This window comes from Peromyscus maniculatus, chromosome 9 (assembly GCF_049852395.1).
Source record: "Peromyscus maniculatus bairdii isolate BWxNUB_F1_BW_parent chromosome 9, HU_Pman_BW_mat_3.1, whole genome shotgun sequence".
Lineage (NCBI taxonomy): Eukaryota > Metazoa > Chordata > Mammalia > Rodentia > Cricetidae > Peromyscus > Peromyscus maniculatus.
Genome location: NC_134860.1, coordinates 74,555,797 through 74,578,027, shown reverse-complemented (window position 1 = coordinate 74,578,027; position 22,231 = coordinate 74,555,797). Strand labels below are relative to the sequence as shown.

Here is a 22,231-nt window from a genome sequence, read left to right as displayed (position 1 = left end):
GACCTCGGGCACTCCTGAGCACTCACATGCACACACATGCACATATTCAAACACGTATACACAAACTATCTTTTAGATATATTCATCCATTTCTGCTATCAGGTTCTGACACGCTCAATTTGCACTATATAACCCTTTAATTCACAATATTTCTTTGTAATCATTTCACACATCCCATGTCTGTGTACTAGTTAACAGCCTAAAAATGTATGTCTAAATTAACAATAGGAATGTTTCTTGCTCCTTTATGGCAGTGAGACATTGCAGTTGAGGATATGGAGACAAGGACCCTGTTCCATCAAGTCATTCAGTGCCCCAGGTTAAGGCTAGCCCCCTTCCACCTGGTTTGACTGCAGGGGAAAGATCACCAAGGACTGTCCATGGGAAGGTCCGATGAATCACGCCTGGAAATAACAAGTCACTACTTGCCCTCCAGAGTGGTGGCTCTGGGAACAATGTCTGCAAAGACGTTCTCAGTGGAAGAAAGACAACAAATGGTTGGCCCCAGCAACCAGCAAGTCCTCCAGAGCAGGCTCTGGGAAGAGCTCTGGTTCCTGGCAGCAGGGATGTGCTCTGTCTGATCCAGGTGATCCCAACCTGTTGACATTGGAACATGACATTGCCATCTATGAAGTTCATGCCAGAGAATGTTACAATTGAGTTTAAAAAATAAAAATCACACAGAGAGGAGAGAGAGAGAGAGAGAGAGAGAGAGAGAGAGAGAGAGAGAGAGAGAGAGAGAGAGAGTGAGTGAGTGTTGGGCCATATTAAGAGCAGCCCTTTGGTCCCAGGTTAAACATGTCCGGCAGATTCCAATTCTTCTCTAAGGAAAGAAACCTCTGTTTCTCCAAAGTTCCAGGTTCCTACCGCTAGAGTTTTCTTGCCCAGGGTCTCTGACGAGTGTGTGTAGAACAGTGTTGAGGAGACTGCACTTCTCAAGACTCAAACAGTTATTCAGACAGCCACTTTACACACTCACTCCCAGCTCCCAAGAGTCCGGGGGCCTGAGGGTTGTTGGGAGGTTTTGCTGTGACAATGTGTCTGGATTGGCTTCTTTTTCCTTGACAATAAAACCCCCTTGAAAAACTCATAGGCGCCCACTCTTAGCCGTTCTCAGTCAACTCACTGTGTCGGTAAGGGACTTCTGCACATGCCCGCCCCATTTTCATTTTATTCTTTCCTCTCCCTCACCTCCAGTGAAATGGGGACCTTCCGAAGAACATCATCTAAAACAAAGGCACACTCCAGGAGTCGAACCCTTTGTTTGAACCTGAGAGAACTGCTTAGCTGGGCTTTCATCCACACCGGGGAATCCTTTAGCAGTGCCCTCAAGGTTACCTATGCAGAAGCAAAGGGCCGGTTCAACACCAGACAGCCCCATGTTCCTGCGCCGTTTACTCCCTCCTCTTCTACTTACAAAACAACTCCACCCTGACCCCCCTTCTCTGAAACAGGAGGGGTAATGTGGTGACTGACTTTTTACCATCGAGAGGCCTCTCAGAGGTGCACACGGCCGGCCTTCTACGTTACCACAGACGGGAGTTCTACAAAATGTTTTGCCACTTTGCAGTATGGATCTCAGTCTCTCCACAATTTGACTGCCACCAAATGACCCACTCGTTGGCCATACAACATAGCTTAGGGTGTTTGTCAGCAGCACCTGACTTCAAGGATACACATCCACACCAGCTACCAAGGCAGAAGATTCTAAAACATGCAGTGGTGAAAACACGCTTGCTTCTAGGGCTGAACGTCCTGGTTTGGGACAGCAGGGGAGGACATTCTACTTTGGTCCTCCTGTCACCCAGGATCATAAGGGTTTCACCTCCATGGTCACTGGGTCTTCCATCTGTAGAAGGGGAAGAAAGTCAGCTGATCATTGAAAATGATTTTCTCTGGGCCAACCTGGCAGAATTCAAACCTTTCAGCACTCATCTATAACAACCCAAGTCTCAAAAGGACACCTAACTCCAAGAAAGGGGACGATGGGATCCAAGGCAACCATCATGGCTCAGTTTGCCTGGGACTGTCCAGTGGTCAGAACTGGGTATATACTACTTTTCTGGGAAGACCCTAGCAAACCAGGGTGGCTGGTCACCCTAAGAACTGCTGTGGTGGACCTGCTCCGTAAGGAAAGACACTGAGCTCTCAGGAAGCAATGGAGACAATCTTCCTTGACATATAAGCCGTTTCTGGAAATCCAGAGAATCTGTGATATAACCTTGTAGCACACACATCAGTGATCACAGTCCGGGTCCCTGGGTCTGCTACAGAAGGTGGGGGCAGGCCATCCTACCATGAAGCATGGTTACCCACCCACTGAACTTTGAGAAATGTCTTATATAGCACAGGATGACCTTGAACCCAAGATCTTCTTGCTTCAGCTGGAACTACCAGCGTGTATCTCCACACCCATTAACAAGAGCTCTTAAAGATCTCTCTAAAGGAACTACCACAGCGTAGGAGAACCCACGGTCTTCATCAGAAACACATCCCTGATTTGAGCCCAAGTTTAGGCAAGCTATGAGTGTTGAAAGAGATCTCACCCAATCCTTATTTTACGAATAGGAAAGCGGCTCTGAGGAGTTCCTGTTCCCCCCCCCCCCCCCCCCCGCCCCAAAGATCAAATAGCCGGTTTCCACAGCACTCAGATCAGCTACTGTCTTTCTCCCACACACCAGGGTGGGAACCATACAATCTGCTCCCCAGTTCTGTTGGAGGGCAATTCGTTCTCCATTTTTAGGCTATTTTATCTGAGAAGAAATTTCATTTTCTGCTTGTTTCTAATCTTACTGTTATGACTCTCCGAATGGATCCGAAATGGACATCTAAATGCAGTCATATCGCGAGGTCCAGAAGCTTTAACTACTCATTTTAACACAGCCTAAGGGACAGTAGGGCCTGCATTGAAATTCATCTTCATTTCTAATTATGGTTATAATTAACATTTCTTGAGCAAATTTAAACCTGATTCTGGCATGCTGTGTTCATCACAAGATGAAAAATTTTTTTTTTTGCTTTTCAAGTATGCAAAAAACAAAAGCCCAGCTCCTGAATTCCCGACATTGTTCATTTGAAACAAAAAGCAGGCATCCATTAAAATCCTGGAAAGTCCCTCTGTCTCTGCCTCAGTGGGCTGCTGTCTATGCTGCTGCTGCTGTCCTGAACAACCAGTGCTCATACATCTCCTTCCACTTTAGAAAACTGTTCCCGGCCTGTGGAACATGAAGTGTGATACGATCGATTACATAGTAACCCACAGGAAGTAGCAAAATGTCGCCTTGAATGTTTGAATAGCAGCCAATAAAGGATGTTCTGTATCTACAAAGGTAAGGAAGGGGCATGCAGACATGTTTTGATTTTAATTATTATTTCACATATAATCAAGATACCAGCATTTCATGGGAGTTTTATATTAGTAGAAACAGTTAACTAAGTCCTGTGTAACAAAAAAAGATGGAGACTTCAAACTCCCCACAATTACATTAATATAAAAGATGAGATGGCCACTGTCCACCGTTTCCTTTTACGAGAAGTATGACTACCTAAGTATCCCTTTCAGTCAGTTATCTACCCCTTAAACGAGCACGACAGAGGCTTTCCCAAGTACCTGCCAGCCCCCAAATACCTTTATGGCAATTGTCACCAGTTTAAAACAAGTCGTCCAAGCCGGGCAGTGTTGGTGGCGCACACCTTTAATCCCAGCACTCGGGAGGCAGAGCCAGGTGGATCTCTGTGAGTTCGAGGCCAGCCTGGTCTACAGAGAGAGACCCAGGACAGGGAGTAAAATTACACAGAGAAACCCTGTCTCGAGAAAACCAACAAGTAGTCAACTGCTTTACCCTCCCACCTAATAACCAGGGCCACCCATTCTCCATGAGCTGTGATGTCCTGTTTCCAGTCTCATCTCCGCACACCTCTACACTGGAGAGCTGAACACACAGGCCCCGATTCCCACTGGGTCAAAGGGCTGCCGCGGAGGTCTTGGGGCAGACTGCAAAGCTGAGCCCAGCCCGGGCCTCCAGGACCCAGCTTACTCCTGCGTTAGGCTCCACTGTGTCTATTTGGAGCACTTTACAAATCATCCAGGAGGGATTTAGGTACCAGGTCCTACCTGCCTCAAGCCCGTTACATCCATTCAACCCCCCCCAATAGTATCTAAAAACAGAATTACTCTAAGGGCCAAGAAACTCATTCCCCTGCAGGAAGATGGTCCGCTTCACAGTAACAGAGTTCCCACTCCTACCTCTGATCTTAACTGGGAATACACAGAATCAGGCTCACTCCCTCTCGGTTCAGTAACCACAGATGCTTAAGTTCTATATAAATGCTTAGTTTTAGATGGGGGGGAGCTGAAGACACCATCTTTCATCAGTCCACAGGGGTGAAGTGACTCTTGCAAGTCACAAGAGGACGGAGCCCCCCCCTCCTTCACTGGCCCTCGCTCAGCCACACGACGCACCGTCGTAAGCTTTCCTCATATCCCTACTTTGTCCGACCCTTCCACTCCCTTTGAGATTTTACCAGCCAAACCGCTGGACTTCATCAGGAGCAGGTGGGGATGACAACGGACACTGTGGCGTGGAGACACTGGTGTATCAACATTTTATATGCTTTATTGAAAGGTGACAGAACAACAGGTAAATACAGTGATAACTGTAGCGAACATGCACAGAAACGTATGCAGAGAACTACTATACAGGTGATATGCAGAAACCCCTACTGGGAAACCCATTGCTCAGGAAGTGACCACTTCTCCATGTAGTCAGCCAGCTCAGCCGAGACGACATCGGTGAACAGGGATTTACTCCACAAGATTCAGCAGCTAGATTTCAAATGACACCAAGTAACTAACTGGGCCAAATTCTTAACATTTCTTCAGGTGTGGTTTTTGTCATGAAACAGTTTTTCTGTAGGTCTCTCTATAAAGGACAAGCCACACCTTTTCAGACAGCCAATGTAACATCTAAATTTCAATCTGTACAACCTAAACAGTAGTTACGGTCCTCTATTGTACAAATTCGTTACACTACATACACAAATATACAATAAGCAAAACAACCTTCATAATGACAGCCTAGGTCCCTGTCACCGTTTCGTCTCTATAGTTTGTCTGCGATGTTTCAGAAAAGAGGGACAGTACTAGTGTGTTTTATAAACTTTGGTGACAGTTGTCGGTTTGTAAAACGACTAAACCCCTCCCCCCCATTTGCAGTCTTGTTTCTGGCCTCTCTTTAAGTTCCTTGAAGGGAAGGAGAGGAGAGCACAAAATCCAGAGCAGCCCACCTTCCGAGCCTCATGCAGGCAAGCCCCAGAGCTCTTGGAAGCAGGGTGGGTGGCTGGGAAGGGTTGAAAAGGCACACAGCTCCTCAGCATCAATTAAACCATTCCTCAGACATCTGCCAAGTCGCACAGGGCACATCCATGCTCATTCTCTGATTAACCTTTAATTCACTCAACTAGTACATTTCTTCAAGCCAAAAGCATATGAGTGCTGAATACTGGGAAAAGCGAGAATGGCATGTGAGTCTCACGTCTCTTTCGTAGACGGCGGTGAAATGGGTGACGGTGGAGGCGGTTTCTCGCTAACACATCTCTTCTTCGGTCTGTTCAGTTCAGACAGCAGCAGCCAGTTCCGGGGGGGCATCGCAGGCTACGCGGTGGATCCCGAGCCCTGGGATGCTGGCTGTGCAGGGGGCTGTGTGGTCCCCTGTGGCTGCGTGGTGGCCGGAGGGGAGCCAGTCTGCAGCTGGGCCTGAAACTGGGCGAGCTGCTCCGGACTGGCCAGGGTCTTCAACAGATTGTTCTCCTGCTCCAGCTGGGAGTTTTTCTCTATGAGTTCTTTGATCTGCTCCTTCAGAACCTCCACTTCCTCTCTAACTGCATACATCAAATGGCTTTTCACCAGATCCTGAGAGGAAGCGGGGAAAGAAGAGGAAGGTTTAGCCGATCACGTCCCGGACTCGGGCTTTCTGAAGGCCTTTCTTAACTCGCCCTAACCAATTCCATACCCTGCCTCCAAAGAACATTAAGGCACACTTGTGGAAATCTGCGCATAATCACAACCGCACCTAAGTTTATGTGCAATACCTAAGTTTAATGTATAAGTGATCGAGCTTTACAAAAGTCTCTAGACTTTCTCTGCAGACATTAGCCCAGGATGCCTCCAGTCCAGCTTCCAATTCAAGATGGCAAACCGCCAGGGGATCCGTTCCGGCGGTGGCGGCGCCGCGCTCCCATCCAGGCCCGAGGCCGGCGGCCGCTTCCCCGCCCCCAGGCCCTCCCAGCATAGGGAGCGCCTCCTCCTCCCTCCCTCCCTCCCTCCTCCCTCGCTCAGCACCGGCTGCAGCCAGTTCCTACAGAGCGTGCTGCCGCATTTTCTTCCCTCCACCTCTACTCCCCCCCCCAGCCCCCCCCAGCGATTAAGCTGACATCACAGAAACCTGGGCAGACGTCGTAGCCAATGAGAGGCCGAGTTATTTATAGCTCTGAATTAAAGGTTCAGAGTTTGCCTAGCAACAGTGGGCAGAGAATCCCGTGAGAAGAGCCACAGGCGCTGCTCCAATAACAAAGAACGACCAAGGCGGAAATAAAAAAATAGGAGAAATCCAGGAGCAGGCCGAAAAAAACAAAACTTTTCTCCCATTCTCCTCCTTTGTGCGGCCGCAGCACTGCGGGAGAGGTTCTGGTATGACCTAGGGACCCCTTCCCCAGCTCCCCTCGGCAGGGGCTCCCTCCCTCCAGCTCCCCAGGAAAATCTCAGGGTGCCTGGTAAAGCCACATCGCTGAAGTTGCTCCCAGGACGAGCAACCCGGAGGCTGATCTGCTGCCTCCTTATCCCGACATTAGGTGAAATGGGTCCAGGGCAGGGGCCTCGCTCAGAAACCTCGGGCCCTTCTCCCTCCCGGGTATGGGGCTCGTCTCCACGCTGGCCGGAGGCAGCGAGCTGGGACTGGCATTTCGGACTGTATTCTCTTTAAGAGCCACCAGCAGCCATCTGGATTTAGCTAAGGGATGCACTGGTCCTTCTTCCAAGACATCTTGGGTTTTACGCTGTGCCCACGCTGAGTACAAGCAATTTTTAATCAGTACATACCATAGCTTGCTCGATTTTGTTGTCGATAGCTACCACACTTGCACCAGAGCTGGAAGAGAGGATAAAAAAAAAAAAGAGATCATCGGTAAATGGAATTGATCTTCAACATCCAGGATAAGGATAGATCTCTGAACTCAAATGACGTTACTAGTATCATAGTCTGAGTATTCTTTAACGATACAAAATGCATCATAGTCCAGAAATTACCAGCCACTATCGAATATCCAGGCATTTCCCTATTTTAGGGAGCCACAAAGGGCTAAATTACATAATGAGAGAAAGCTGTTCTCGAGCCAGATCTGTGAAAATAAGGCTCTTTTGACCATTTCAAAAAGCAACATCTATGTCACAGTAACCCTCGGCATGGACAAAGGAATTCGCAAGGCTATCCTGTACCTGCATTACCGCAAGTCAATTGACTCCGAGTCAATTCAGACCAACTCTCCCAGCTGACATTTACCTATTGTCAAGTCTCACAGAAGCGTTTTCAGTTCCCAGCAAAGACGACAAGAAAGAAATTGAAAAATGTCTCAGTTGGTAAACTCCTAGATCCATCGCCACTGGTCTACACCATTGGGATTTCATGCAATTGCAGCCAAAAACACCCTCGTGGAAAAAAAAAAAAAGAGAGAGAGAGGGAGGGAGGAAGGAGGGAGCTCAGCAGCCTGGTTCAAACTAGATAAAGCCTCCTAGCTGTCTGCAGCCCGGGGCGGGAGAACGGCAGGGCAGCGCTGGTAAGAGTGACCGGGATTCGGCGGCGGCGGCGGCTCGCTCCGACCCGGCAGCCGGCTCCACTCCTCTAGAGGAGGCCGCCCGGCCCCAGCGCCACATATAGGCGGCCAGGCGCCGCGCCGATTGGCCGCGCCATAGGCCCGCCCCGCGCTCCCGGGCTGCGGTCCCTCCCGATGCCCGTGGCGGCGAAGGGGGGGGACGGGGGTTGGGCGCCGCCTCCTCCGAGGGCCGCGTCAGGGTCCCCGAAAGCACCCGGTGCCCGCATGCTTACGTCTAAAGGAGTCAGACCCGTCTCCAGAGCGGCCAGTCCCCGCGGCGCTGAACCCTGCAAGCTTGCTATTTGCAACCAGACCGGCCGAGCTACTGGGCATGCCCAGTCCCACCACTAAGACTCAGGAACGCCAGCGTCTCGATTTCAATTATTGGGTTCTTACAAGAAGCAGTAACGGGAGGCTTTAGAGGCTGCGTTATGTGCAAAGATAATAACCCTGCTGTAGGAATTCTTTTTTTAATGCTAATGAATTCAAAGGAATAGGACATTTGCTTTTTTGGTGGGAGATAGCTTCACATAAAATTTATCAGTTACGTGTAGAAAACAATATTGCATTTTTCTTTACTAGGCAAATAAAAGAGTCAAAGGAATCCACAAGATGAAATGTAGTGAACCTTCCCCAAATGTCTCCAGAGTTGTAAGCCTTAAAATCGCATCACCCCAACAGCACCGGTAATTATGCCTTCTTCCATTTATAGCTAAGAAAAAATCTACAGGTCTAATCCCGACCAGATCTATTTTCAGCTAGTCCCTAAGGCAAAGGGTTTTCGAAGTGAGATGGCAATTCAATTCCGCCAAGACTTAATCCTTAGTTTTCCTACATCAGAGGGATTGAAATACTGTCAAGGACGTTTTCCAAAAAGCATACAATTCCTTATATGTAGCCTTTGCTCATTTGCAGCGTGTCTAGAACCAGTAAAAATGTAGAGACTCTGATGGTGGTTAAAAATAGTTCAGCAGTCAATAGATACTGCAAGCTTATCACTGCTTCCCACTATAGTCACCAGGCAGGTTAACGCCGCCAAATCATGGGCATCAGATAAGGGCGTAAAAGAGCTCAACCAGGGGCAAAAGTACCTCTAATAATTTAAATATCTGTGAAGACGCATCAACGAAGGCTATAATTTAACATACTATAACAAGTTTGATTATTACATGTTATATACTGTTACATGCAGTATATTTGAGGAAATTTTAACCTCTACAATACTGCCCTCTAATGGCAGAAAACGAGAAAAACCGAGAAGAAAAACTATCAACTGCCTGGAACCTCTCTAATCCAAAGTGTATTCATCATAAAAAATTCCAAAATAAACTATGAAACATGAATACACTACACTTGCATGCAGCATGAACCCCTTCTCTCTCAAGATGAACATCCTTTCGTAAAACTACCATCAGTCTTTTAGACAATCTTGGAAGTTGACCCAAGGCTGGCAGGGGGCATCTGGTTTCAGAAACCAACTTAAGGCAGGTAAATACCAAATATACTGAATACAGCACAAGACAAGGTTCTCTTCCATGTGAAAAACCGGGGGTGGGGTGGGGTTGCAAAGCAATATTCTTTTTATTATGTTTCTTGTTGGGCTTTGCTTCTGAATAAAAATGTTGAATATCTGTAGTTTATCAAGTGAGTTGTTGTAAGGCACCTGTTTCCAGTAAAAGGAAACACAGTAAGTGAGGCTGAACATTCATAATAACCCATGAAATAAGCACGGGGTCCCCATGTCTATGAATATTAAGCGGGATTATTAATAGTTCTTTGTAGTTTCTGTACTTGGAAAATTAAAATTATAACTATCAATCTGCATCCTTTTAAGCATTTTAACTGAACACTAACTTCAGAGGAGAGGGTATTACAGAAAGACACACCTTAACCATAAAGGAGCTAAAAACAGAAACAAAGCCCTCCAAGGCCATATAAAGAAATGAAGTTAAGATTTCCAGCTGGAACTGAAAAGGATCACAGGATTTTATTTATTCATGTTGTTCTTGAACAGAAATAAAAGAGCTAAATTGGTTCTGTTTTCTATCATTTTAGCTGAATGACTACCCGCTGTATTAGCAACAAAAGCAGATATGAACAGCTAGTCTGTCTAAGCCACATCCCTACTGAGGGGCATTTGGTTCTCCAGTACTTTCCATTTCAAATAATTGGCAAGAAGTGTGTGTGTGTGTGTGTGTGTGTGTGTGTGTGTGTGTGTGTGTGTGTGTCTGTCTGTCTTTTCATCTTTCTCATACAAATGTGCTAGGTTCCCTTAAAACTGGATTTTATATGAAAGGAATATATAACTTGAAAACGAAGGCAAAGGACATAGAGGAAATCCTCATGAGTTGAAACCATTGGATCGGAATGTCTGAGAATCTCCCTTGAAGTTCTTCTATTTACCAGACAAGTATCTGTGAGTCTAGTGTCATATCTGAGACCACCAGGGACCTGCTGAGATTGTACAAGGGAAATGCAACAGCCCTCAGGAGAGACTCCAAAAGGCATGGGCCATACAAGTCAGCTTCAGAGAGTGCCTCTAAATACGGGAAAAGGCACAAACATTTGAAATTTGCTACTGCGGTCTGCATATGAATCTTTGCACGGATTCCAGTTCAGCAACCTCTGGCTGAAACACGTTGGTGTCAATCAGGGAATGATGAAGAGGAGCAGAGGCAGGTCTGTGAGGGCCTAAGGTGATCGCACTTAGCCAACACTGGCTGAAGCAGAGATCCAATTATCTACAACCACCTCTTCCACCATCTAGGCTCCTTGTGAAGCTACAGGGACAGCCAAGGAAGCAAGCAAGGTATGCACCCTGTAACCTGACCAAACTGCTCTTGTCTGGGGACCCCTGGTCACCTCCCTTCCCCAGGTCCCTAGAAACCAGAAGTAGAAGAACAAGTTTAACAAAACCACAGATTTCATAGCCAAAGAAGATGTGATAAACACGTACAGAGACAGAGCGGGGAACAGGGACAAAAACACTAATCATTAAAATAAAATACTACCATGGCTATAACATGGATGGAACCACAGACTATAACTTAAAGAGTTCAGGCGGTCAAAGACAAACACCACATGGTCTCACATCTAAGGAAGTTGATCTCACTGAAGGAGAGGGCAGAGCAGTGGTTACCAAGGCCAGAGTGGGAGATGAAGAAGAGGTGAATGAAGGGTCACAATCTCAGGAAGAGTCAAGAGACCTGTTGACTAGCATAACAGTTTCAGTTAATGCGAATATATTGTACCCTTAGCAAAGAGTGGTGGATGCCGAGTGCCCATCACAAAACTCAACGCGTGTGAAGAAACGCATTTGTTAGTGAGCCATATTCAACTAGTTCACGTTATCTCTATGAATGTAGGGCTATATGACAGCAGTGTTAAATAGCACTGTGTACAATTCTACCTGTCAATGTAAAGCAGTATTTAAAATAGAAATACATTAAAGCTGACGGGTCAACAATGAGTAACGCTTTAGTTCCTCTGCAGTCGGAACAGGACAGTGTCAGCAAAAGATGAAAAGGCGCCTACACTCAACCTTCTCTGCACACTGACAGAACAAGGCATACTGCCATACAACGATGGAAAAGCTGCTGTATTCAACCTTCCTTTGGGTTAGAAGATAAGGCTGAAAGTCTTCCCAGAGGTCGAGCAAAAGGAAGAGAGAATGAAAAGCCCAGAGATGTAGAGAATGGCTCCGGAAAGCCAACATGTAAACAGGATGCACTCCACAGACACTGAGCAGAGACGAGGAATTACCAGAGAATCGGCTCAACAGCCCCAGAACTTGAAAGGCACAAGTCTCCAGGTGAAATGAGAAGACCAAATTCCCGAAACGGTAAAAAAAAAAAAAAAAAAACAATCATCAAAGCCCATCACAAAACACAAGACACAAGACAACCAGGGACGGAGCAGCAAGTCCAAAAGCTCCCAGATAGAAAAGGCAAGTCACAAACAGAAAGTGACTTCAGGGAAAACGGTGTTTCAGCTGCCAAAGACCATGGGACAAATGTCTTTACAGTTCTGAGAGAGACGGTTTCAGCGTTTGGAGTTCTCACCGGGCCAAATGATCTCACCGAAAAATCAGAATGACATGTTTTAGATAGTTTGTATCTCAAGATGAGACCGAAATCAAGAAAAACGGTGGGCAAGGGACACCCCAGGCGGAGCCAGAGAGGCCAGACGCTGGGGAAGGGGACGGCAGGCCAGAGGCTGTGACCTCGGGAGAGGCTGCCCACAGGCCCATGCAGCGGCTGCGTGGTGCCTGGGTGGCCTGATGGTGGGAGACTCCAGGAGAAAGAGTGGGAAGAATAAACCAGGTTTGCAGGGGCTGGACAGCTGTGGCTAACTAGGTATGGGACAGTCTCATGGACTCAGTCTACCACAAAGGTGGTTATAAACACCTATCCCAATCTACATGGACCATTACTTTAGAGAGTCAAACAAACAAAAAACCATTACATTTATTGAGGTGATTGCAAGACTATCAGTGTGTGAATAGCTTAAAAGAGCGAAATTGCATCTATATTTATCACAACTTGATCATATATTGCTCAAAATTGGAAAAAAATGTCACAGTTAAATATGGAGGTAAAGTAAGAAAATAAAAAAAAACATTAAAAATAGCTGCTCCTGAGAAACAGATATGGGGTAAAAAGGGGAAACGCTAATTGTTTTTACATTCACTCTATCATCCTTTGGGTTATGTATATGAACTGCCTGGACTGAGAAAATCTTTTAAAGTAGAGGGAAGAACGCAAACACAGGCATACTGACTACCAATAAGTATCTATGAAAGCTACCCATGTCTTAGACAGGCCCGGCCAAAGAGCAAGCGACAGGAGAAATCGAAGGGTCTTACTGCTGAGGGCTACAGAAGCCTGGGGGGGACATTCAAGTCCAGAGCAGCGAATGCTCAGAGGGGGAAGGGGTAGGGGCTGTGTGTGTGTGCCTGTGCATGCCTGCCTGCCTGCGCGTGCCTGCATGTGTGCCTGTGTGTGTGCGTGTGCCTGTGTGTGTGCGCGTGCGTGTGTGTGTGCCCCTATGTGTCTATGTAGGTGAGGTGGGTATTAGTTCTAGACTGAGCCATGCTTTGTTCCTATGGAAAAACTATTCTTCAACATCTGTTACCATGCCCGGCACTTGATAAAAAGCAGCAGATACACAAACAGGAAGACAGGACTCGCAATACAAAAAAAAAATCATATAAATGACTACATGTGAAACGGTGACAGACCCTGTAGACAAGGATATTAAATTAGAGATGTTTACTATGCCTCATATGTTCAAAAGGCAGGCAGAGGAATTAGCATATTAAAGACAGGAGCAAAACAGCAATGAAAACTCAGATGAATTGAAATGGGAAAGACAACGTTCGAGAAGATACAGTAGGTGACAGCGGCAGATCTGACGGAAGACACATCCATGCCACATGAACAAGACACTATTCAAAATGGATCCAGAGAAGAAACTGAGGACGAACAGAAGGGAGGGAGCAGGGCGCTGGCCACAGCAGATCAGTGCCCGAGGACAACTTCAGTAACGGATCCCTGGAAAACGGGTCACGAAGGACAGCTACCTTAGGGAAAGATGGCAGCTTTCCCCAAATTTTATTACAACAATAACCTACTGGTCCTAAGGACCCACACAAACCCAAAGCCAGGAAAATCCTTCCGACAGCCAGATGAGTGCCTAAATCCAGTTGCAGGGAGAAAAATCTTAGAAACGGCCAGAGAGCGACTTAGTCACACACAGAGGGGCAGCAGTGTCCAGCTGGCCTTCTGCTTGGAAATAATACCAGACAGGAGACATTTCCAACAATATATTATTGGTCATGAAGGGGGAAAGTCAGAAATAGATCAATACATAATGGCAAGTTGATTTTCCACATGAATGTAAGAATTCCATGAAGAAACGGTAGCTTTTCAAAAAATGCTCCTATGGTCCTGGACCAATTGGGTAAAGTCAAAATAAAAGAGCAGAAAAAGGAAAACAAAACAAAACGCCTTGAACTATTCCTCACACGCATGAAACATTAACCACAAATAAGTCATAGAGCAAATGTAAAATCCCGAACCAGGAAACCTAGGAGAAGTCATTCACTGGGTGAACATCTAAAAGGGAGAAGTTGACAGCTGGGCCGCACTGCAGTTTGTTCTCAGAAGCCAAAGCTACAAGAGTATCACAAGCAACTTCAAGGTAACAGGGTTAGGAACTCAGAACTCAACAGCCAAGGAAAGAAACGGGCAAACACCAAAGATAAATGCATTTTGAACAGTAAACAAACAAATGGAAAAACACTAAGCACCACCCGTCATTACAAAATGCAAACCAGAGCCATGAGGTGCATTATACAATCAGCATGGCTAAAATAAAGCTTTATTCTTTGACCTGAACTACCGGCATCCACAGTCAGGTGGGACAACGGACCTCTCATCTCGCGGCAGTGGGAATGTAGGATGGCACATCTGCTTTTCAACAGTTAGCCACACACTTTCCATCAAGGCCAGGAATCCCAGCTCAAACTATGAATTCAATCTGTATGTGGAGGTTTGGGGTGTCTTTTTTTTTTTTTTTTTTAATCATAAGCACCATAAATGTCACTGGAAAACAGATAACCATGTCCTTGTTAGTCTAATGGGGTTCTACCACTCAGCAGTAAAGAGAAATGAACTACTACCAACATGAATCAATCTCAACATAACACAGGAAGTGGAAGAGGCCAGATGCAAAGGTCCCATTTATATGACACCCCAGGGGAGGGGGAGCAGCGGGGAGAGAATAGGCAGGAAGGGAAGGTGCTAAGACTCCACTCAAAGGGGCCCTGCAGTGGGGGCTCCCTTCAGAGCCTCTAGGCAGTATGATTCAAATGGTTAACCTTTTTTTTTTCCCCAATCTTCGTGAGAATAATCATTCCAAAGCCAAATTTCTTCATAAATACCACTTCTGCAAAATGGTGGTAGATTATGAAAATCAGGAGCCACAGACGAAAATGGCACCCCAGATTTAGAAGCTAAATGACATTCCATAAGAAACATCTGAAGTGAAAATTTGTCCTGATTATGGTTCTATTTCAAGAACTTCATGCACATCTCCTATCAAAAATGAACAGTACTTCTTTTTACTTTTACATAGCCATGGAAAAGGGTGATCGGAGCTCTTACACCTTAAAATAGTTGCCTCAATCTAATATTTCATGATAACGTCCTGAGGGCAACAGCGGGAAGCGGCAGAGACGAGGCGGTGGGGACCAGATCAGCCCATTTTCCTACGTCCACAGAGTCAGCAAGGGCCGCTGGTCAGTCAGTTCCTTGGTGACCTTAACAAAGCGCAACTGAACGGTTATTTACAAAGATAAACTGGAGGGTGGTCACAGCCACCGAACACCTATACAGCAAGGACTCCGGTGCCACCTTCCTGTGTTCAGTGACGTCTTCTGCTCTGACGAAGGACACACGTCTGTCCCATGGCCTCTCTGGACACTAGGTGGGGAGCTCCACCTGGGGGTTTCCTCTATCTCTAAGAACTAGTCAGAATTTTAGAGAGAAACGGACTTTATCAATCATTTCCAGAACCTTATTCTGTGGATTTGGAAACGGAGGCTAAAGACACAATGTGTCTAGGACTGACCCACGAAACTGGAGGGTGAGCACAGAGATGTATAAAACACCGAGAAGCCAAGTACAGGCCAGAAATTCCAGACTCAAGTACAGAGATCTAAAGCAGTGGGTATGAGCGCTGGGATGGTGAAGAGGCCAGATGGTGAAGGAGTATCATCCAACTCAGCAGAACCTTAGGAGTCATTTCAAACCACCCTTGTGACGGCGAGGGAAGCACCTAACAGGCTGAACCCACACCACTGCCCACACGTGGCACCAGAGCCTACAGTCGGGGGCAGGGTGTCTAGTCTGCAGTGGGGACTGACCCTCCAGCCTCCTGCAGCGTGCAGGGCAGCTGATCAGACACTTGCAGCCGCAGAGGCAGCACGTTCTGCAGTCTCTCCAGGCACTGGGGCAAAGGCCTGGCCGAGCAAGGCTCACCGCGGCTGCAGGCTGGCATGTTACAGTGCAGACATGCCCAAGAAAGATGTTCAGACGGTGATGTCCCAGAGCCCTCAAGAGCTGGGAGAAGGGCCCGAGGGAATGATATTTGGTAAATAAGAAAGGCAGGCTATGTCTCTAAGGCATGTGGCCACAAGTCAAAGGAGAATGGCCAGCAGCATGTCCCGAGATGAGCCTGTGGTACCCCAGTAGTCCTGTGGATCCTGATGCTCAGCGGTGTCCCTTCTGATCTTCTCACCCATCGTCTGTACGTGATTCTGACCTTGTTATCGTTTCCGCCAGTGAGAACTCAGTAAGGGGACAAGAGGACAAATAAAGACCTGAGTGGCCTTGGCCAGTGAAGAGAGAGACAGAGACGTGTTCAACACTGAACTTGCTGCCAGTGCTGGCGGGTGGGGACTCATCAGGAAAGGCACTCGCGGCCAGACGACGGGAGCCTGACAGTGAGTTCAACACCTCCTCCGGACCCGCGTGATGGAAGGAGAGAACTGACTCCATAAATGTTCTGACTTCCACACAAGCACTGTGGTGTGTGCGACCCTCACTCACATACCACACACTCAATAATTTTAAATTTTTAAAATAAAATTCACTTTTTTTTAAAGGACAATACAATACATTTTGGCTAGAAGGACACAAACTAGAATTTTTTAAAGTTCTCTTTGGGCATTCTTTCATTCATTTACTCATTCTTATTTAACAAGTCTGAAGGCCAGGGACTGAAGTTATAAAGATGAATGAGTCAAGATCCCCGTTTTCAGTGACTCGGGGGCGGGGTGGGAGATACGCTATCTGATGTAATTGGATACACATACAGGATGATGGTGCAGAGGAAGGAGTGGAGGGGTGTTTCTGAGAACCGAAGACCCCTGACCGTGAAAAACAAGGCGTTCACACGGTACCAGGGGAGAACATCTGCGGGTCATGAAGCAGCCATGTCAAGCCCCGGTGCCTCTCAGGAGCCGAGGGGCTGCACAGCAGGAAGATGGCGCTTGTATCACAGGGGGAGAGGGCTGAACGGGCTGGGGCCTGGCCGGCTTAGGGGAGACTGGGATTCCTGGCAGCTGGGTTTGCAATGGGATGTGTTTAGTAAGGTCACAGACGATGGACAAGACTCCAGGACAGGAAGTAAGAATGGGAGAGGGAGACCACGAGGGAGGAGAGAGATACAGGTGACAGCTGGTGGCAAGTAAGGCAGACAGGATGACCCTCAGCTGTCCAGGTTGTGGGGATGTGTGCGCCATTAACCAACAGAGCTGGTGAGAGAAACTGGTTCTGGACAATGGCGGCGGCGGTTGGCTGGACACAGCAGCCAGTGGGAAACATGGTCTGAAACTTAGAGTGGGCCTAAGAAAAATGTTTTAAGTTGTGAGATGGCAAAAATATCCACGAGAATGGGTGAAGTCGGAGGTAGTGGAGCCGAGGGGGGTCATGTGTCATAAGGGCAGCCATTTGGCAGACACCTGAGTTTTCGGCCTATCTAGTAGACGCGACACAAGGTAGTCTCTTGAATGAGGAGACCAAGTGACAGAGATGACCGGCAGTGGAGGGCAAGGGAGAGAGACAAGGCAAATTTACGGCCTAAGTGTTCTCCACCAAACGTGTCCTGTGAGAGGCCCACTGAAGAGTGACTGACCAGTCCATCAGAGGTAGACAGAGCAGGAGACTGACAGGGCCCAGCAAACACCTCTGTTCTTCCGACAGCTGCATGCTAGCTGGCACGCCCTGCTAAGAGGGAAGGAGAGCAGGAGGCAAGCAAGGCCCAGCTGCGGGGCCAGGATCCAGATCGCTCTTTTCCTCTGTGGGGAAGAGTGGGTGAGAGGAACCTCCACTGCCACCATGACAGTGTGTCTCACAACGGACACAACTGAGCTGTTAAAATGGCCCAAAGGTATTGGGAAGTGATGGAAATGGATTGGCAGGATGGTAAAGGAGCCTGTCACCATTGTCAAAGGGCCATTCAACAACCAGCAGCAGTCACCAGAAGAAATCCAACCATGAGATGGTTTTCTCTCCAGTGAATTGAGACACAGACACCCCCGGAGGTCATACAAAAGAGTGAAGCAGAAACCACCGGCTGAGGGTCACCCTGGCCGGAGAGGGACAGAAAAGACCTCACGGGACTATGCAGGGCTTAGCCAAGCCTTGCCAGATCACTAAGGGCTTTCGGGAAGGATGTCACTGCTAGAGAAGGCCATGTCAAGAGGCAGGGGCAGACAGGTCCTTCTTTCTCTGTCCCAAACATCTTGACACAAGCATAGCCCGCGTTGGCCTCAGGGAGAGTTGTACACCAACACGACACCAAGAATTTGTGTGCTGCTGCAAGTGTCTGAAGGATCAAAATAACCAACAGTATCAGAAAAGTCAGACATCTACAGACTGGAGCAGGCTGGCTCTACAGCGAAGAGGAGTTGTTCCCCAAAGACAAAGCATGCTCATTATCAGAATACCTGCTGCATAGCCACACCCCCCACAAGAGCTGAGACTCCTCAGTAGACTAGTTCCACACACATTACCTCACTTACTACAACTCTGAGGTACCATTATCATGCAATAGGAACCAAATGGGCAGAGCTCTGTGCTGACGGAACTCACACTGCCCTGGGGTTGAAAAGACCCGTCAATAGGTACTTAGGTGTGTGACACAGTACTAAGTACTACAGAGACAAGGGGTGGAGCTGTCGTGAGCAAGATCAGAGAGGACAGGGATTCAGTCTTCAAGGAAGAACGCCTTGAGAAGTGAGTTTGGGGCAGGACTGAAAAGGAATGAGTCTACCATAGAAGAGCTTTTCACACAGAACAGCTAAGGACATACACCTCTGATACTCAGGAACCCCATGACAAAGCCATGCCAGCACAAAGCATCATGGGAATGTACCAATGTGTGGTACAAATGATCTTTCTTGCTCTTTGATCTGGATATTCTGAGGACTGGCTCTTCTCTGAGTAGAGGGATGTGCGGCTGACATAAGTCCTGTGTGCATTTACTAGCAATGGGTATTATATGTAGCAGGAATCTTCAAAGTTCTTATTAATAAAAACAAACCTGGAGCCAGATATTGTGGTGAACACTGAATGATCAGAAAAACAGAACAAGCCACAGCTACCTCACCAGTTCCTCAGCTGATTCTGTTACCTCAGACTGGAAGCTTCTGAGTCCTCATCCAAATGGATCTCAGCTGAACTGTGCTGCTCCAAAGCCTGAATGCTTAACCAGCCAAATGCTTCTAGTTTCTGGTCCTCACGCCTTATATACCTTTCTGCTTTCTGCCTCACTCCCTGGGATTAAAGGCATGAGTCACCATGCCTGACTGTTTCCAATGTGGCCTTGAACTCAGAGATTCAGAGGGATTTCTGTCTCTGGAATGCTAGGATTAAAGGCATGTGCTACCACTGCCTATCCTCTATATTTAATATTGTGGCTGTCCTGTTCTCTGACCCCAGATGAGTTTATTAGCGTTCACAATATTTTGGGGAACACAGTACCACCACAATTATAGACCTCCTCATAGTCTAAGCTAGCTTCTTCAAGAATCATTTTGGGATAATCCTCACCTTCCAAAAAAAACCACTTTCCTGTCCATTGTAATAAGTAATGTTTCCCAATCATAGAACTATCTGCATCAAAGTTTATGCTCTACACATGAGGGTAGCTCTTTTTTGAGTCTTAGTTTAGATAATTTCATGAATCCATGTGACTCTTATCGGGAATTTCCATGGCGGCTAGAGAGCTGTTAAAAACTACTCTGGCCAAGTATGGTCAACTGACCTACACACACCAGAAGAGATGTGGTCAAGATCTCAACTTCATCTATTTTCAAAGATGGAGGGAAACGGGAATTCATCAAATCAAAGCCTATGCAAGCGGTAAGGAGAGGGAGCTGACGGGCATCAGTGAGCCCAGTGTTTACAGCCCAGAGTCCCGGTGAGACAGTCTACCTAGGACACAGATGCCCACAGATGCCCACTCTCTCACAAGCTGCACAGCAGCAGCACACACCCCTCCAGCCTCAGCGGTGTTCAGTGACGGGGACCCCGTGGGAAACAAATGCAGTGCGGGGAACTGAAGGGGCTTTGGAGCCTCAAAAGACCCCAAATTAAACAAGGATGGGACCAGAATGGGAAGAGCCGAACTTCCAAACACGGGTATCATGAACATTCACAAAATTAATGAAATGTTGAAGAAACAGAACAAAGGGAGGGAACAGAAAATAGCTACCTACAAGAGCTAACATTTTCATGAGAGACGTGTCAGAAGAAGAATACTGTGTTAAGTATCATAAAATAATTTGAGGAATTTTCTAGAACTACAGATGAAGCTTTTAAAAATGAGCATGGCCTGTTGATACAGCAGGACATAATGTCCGTTTTGTATCTGGTATAGATTTCAGTCGCAAATGACTCAAGAGTGCAAGCAGCTGCGCCAGGCCACCACGAGCTGCCTCAGTCCACATCTGTTACCTCACAAGGACATTTTGACTCTTCTGCAAATGTCAACTTATATATTTAACATATATGTTTATATATATACATTTACATACATATATATGGATGATTCAGCATCCTAAAGCGGGCTAGTTTCCCTGTTTTAACATCATCATATGACTGATAAGAAAAACCCAAGTATTGAGGAGAAGCCAGTGATGAGAGCCATGAGACATCTCTCTTGGAAGAGGCAGAAAGGAATCCATGCCTTGTGCATCCCCAGTGGTGTGTACACACACACGTACATGTACACACACACACACACACACACACACACACACACACACACACACACAGAGCAAGCGAGTGCTCACTTGTCATAAGTACTTGTCAAGGGCTGCAGTGTCATTAAGGGCAATGACTGAGAAACAGAAGAATCAGAAAGACCTGTAGAATATGACTGACAAGTAGACAGCAGTGAATGAAGAAATCCATCAGAAATAACCATAATCAGAGAAATCATTATCTACATAAAGACCAGTGCTGCCCCATTAGTCGTTTCAAACATCTCTACAATTTACAGAGCCTTCAGCCACAGAGTAAAACAGACATAACAGAGAGAATTCCCACCAGTGAGCGACACAGAAATTAACTGAAGAAGGCTAGATCATGTTGATCTAGACATGCTAGATCAACATTTCTGTTTTAATGAAACAGATACCTACTATACTTGCATGTATCCAGAAATTCAGGAAGCAAGCCTACTGACACTTTTAGATTATTTTGTATTATTAGACTTCAAAACCTAATGTTCAGTGTCTATTTATAGCAACATAGAGAAGTTCTATGGTTTGCTTTTATTTTCCAAGCAAACAGTGAAGTCTTCAGTTACTTCTGAGTCACTGTACCCATCAAATCTGATCCTCTGCATTTTTCACTGAGAAGATGGAAGCAGAAGTTACTCATGTTCTCCTAACAGCACAATTCTACACGGCCTTGGGTGGCAAGCTGAAGCAATGCTAACTTCCACACTCTAGTCCCAGAGCATCACCTCTGGACAGACAGACTTTAAAAGCAGGAACTTCGTTATTTTAGATATTTAAGTCTAGACATTTAAGTCCAATGCAATTGTAAAACTTCCAAGTTGATACTAATTTGTGTGTGGGGTGTGTGTGTGTGTGTGTGTGTGTGTACACATACATGTGCACTCATGCACATGTGTATCTCAAATGTTATAACATGAGTGTGGAGATCACAGTGCAATCTGTAACCTGGGTTTTCTCTTCCACCCTACGGATCCCTGCGATCAAGCACAGGTCAGGGCTGGCAGCACCCTCCACCTGCTTCACTACCTGGTGGACAATACTGATTGCTTTTAAAACACAGCTTTGTGTACACAGTCAGATCAGGGGCTCTGACGTTAGACCCTAATTTAAATTTCCCCAAATCATTTCTTCTTGTGTAAAATGGGGATATCATATTTTATAATTTTGCTCTGACAATTAAAAGATGATCTATGAATCTGGCATTCTCCACTGGAATTCCAGCTGTGTCCTTGTTTTCTGAGCTACCTGGTTCAGTGGTAATTGGGGTTACTGAAGAGACCTACACATTTTTCCACATACTTTTAAAAGTATAAATTCTCTTGAGAGTTCAATACATAAAATTATAGATTACCCCATTTTTTTTTTTTTGTCAACTATAACATTCACCTTTATATGTGTTACCCCTTTCTAAACACCAAATCATTACCAAACCATCCAGCTGACTTGGGTTTTTAGTGAAAGAGAACCCATTGTTTTTAACAAAAACTCAATCATTTGATTTTACCAATAATGAAGACTCAAGAGCCAGGTGCTGGTGTGAAAACCTGCTAG

At 46.5% G+C, this 22,231-nt stretch overlaps 1 protein-coding gene across 6 annotated transcripts in view; it reads right to left on the bottom strand.

The window, feature by feature from the left end:
* Positions 1–4,594: 4,594 nt before the first annotated feature.
* Tsc22d1 (TSC22 domain family member 1) overlaps positions 4,595–22,231 on the bottom strand; it is a 107,375-nt gene continuing 89,738 nt past the window's right edge. For 3 of the 6 annotated variants that reach the window (XM_042285202.2, XM_076545401.1, XM_016002381.3), the window contains 2 exons: positions 7,097–7,145; positions 4,595–5,911 (listed from right to left, as the gene is read on the bottom strand). In XM_042285202.2, coding sequence (XP_042141136.2) covers positions 5,654–5,911; positions 7,097–7,145 — 307 coding nt within the window. In that variant the 3' untranslated portion in view covers positions 4,595–5,653. Of the gene's footprint in view, positions 5,912–7,096; positions 7,146–7,492; positions 8,003–8,099; positions 8,178–22,231 lie in introns of those variants that run through there. The other 3 variants (XM_006983836.4, XM_006983835.4, XM_042285205.2) reach the window with 3 other exon arrangements.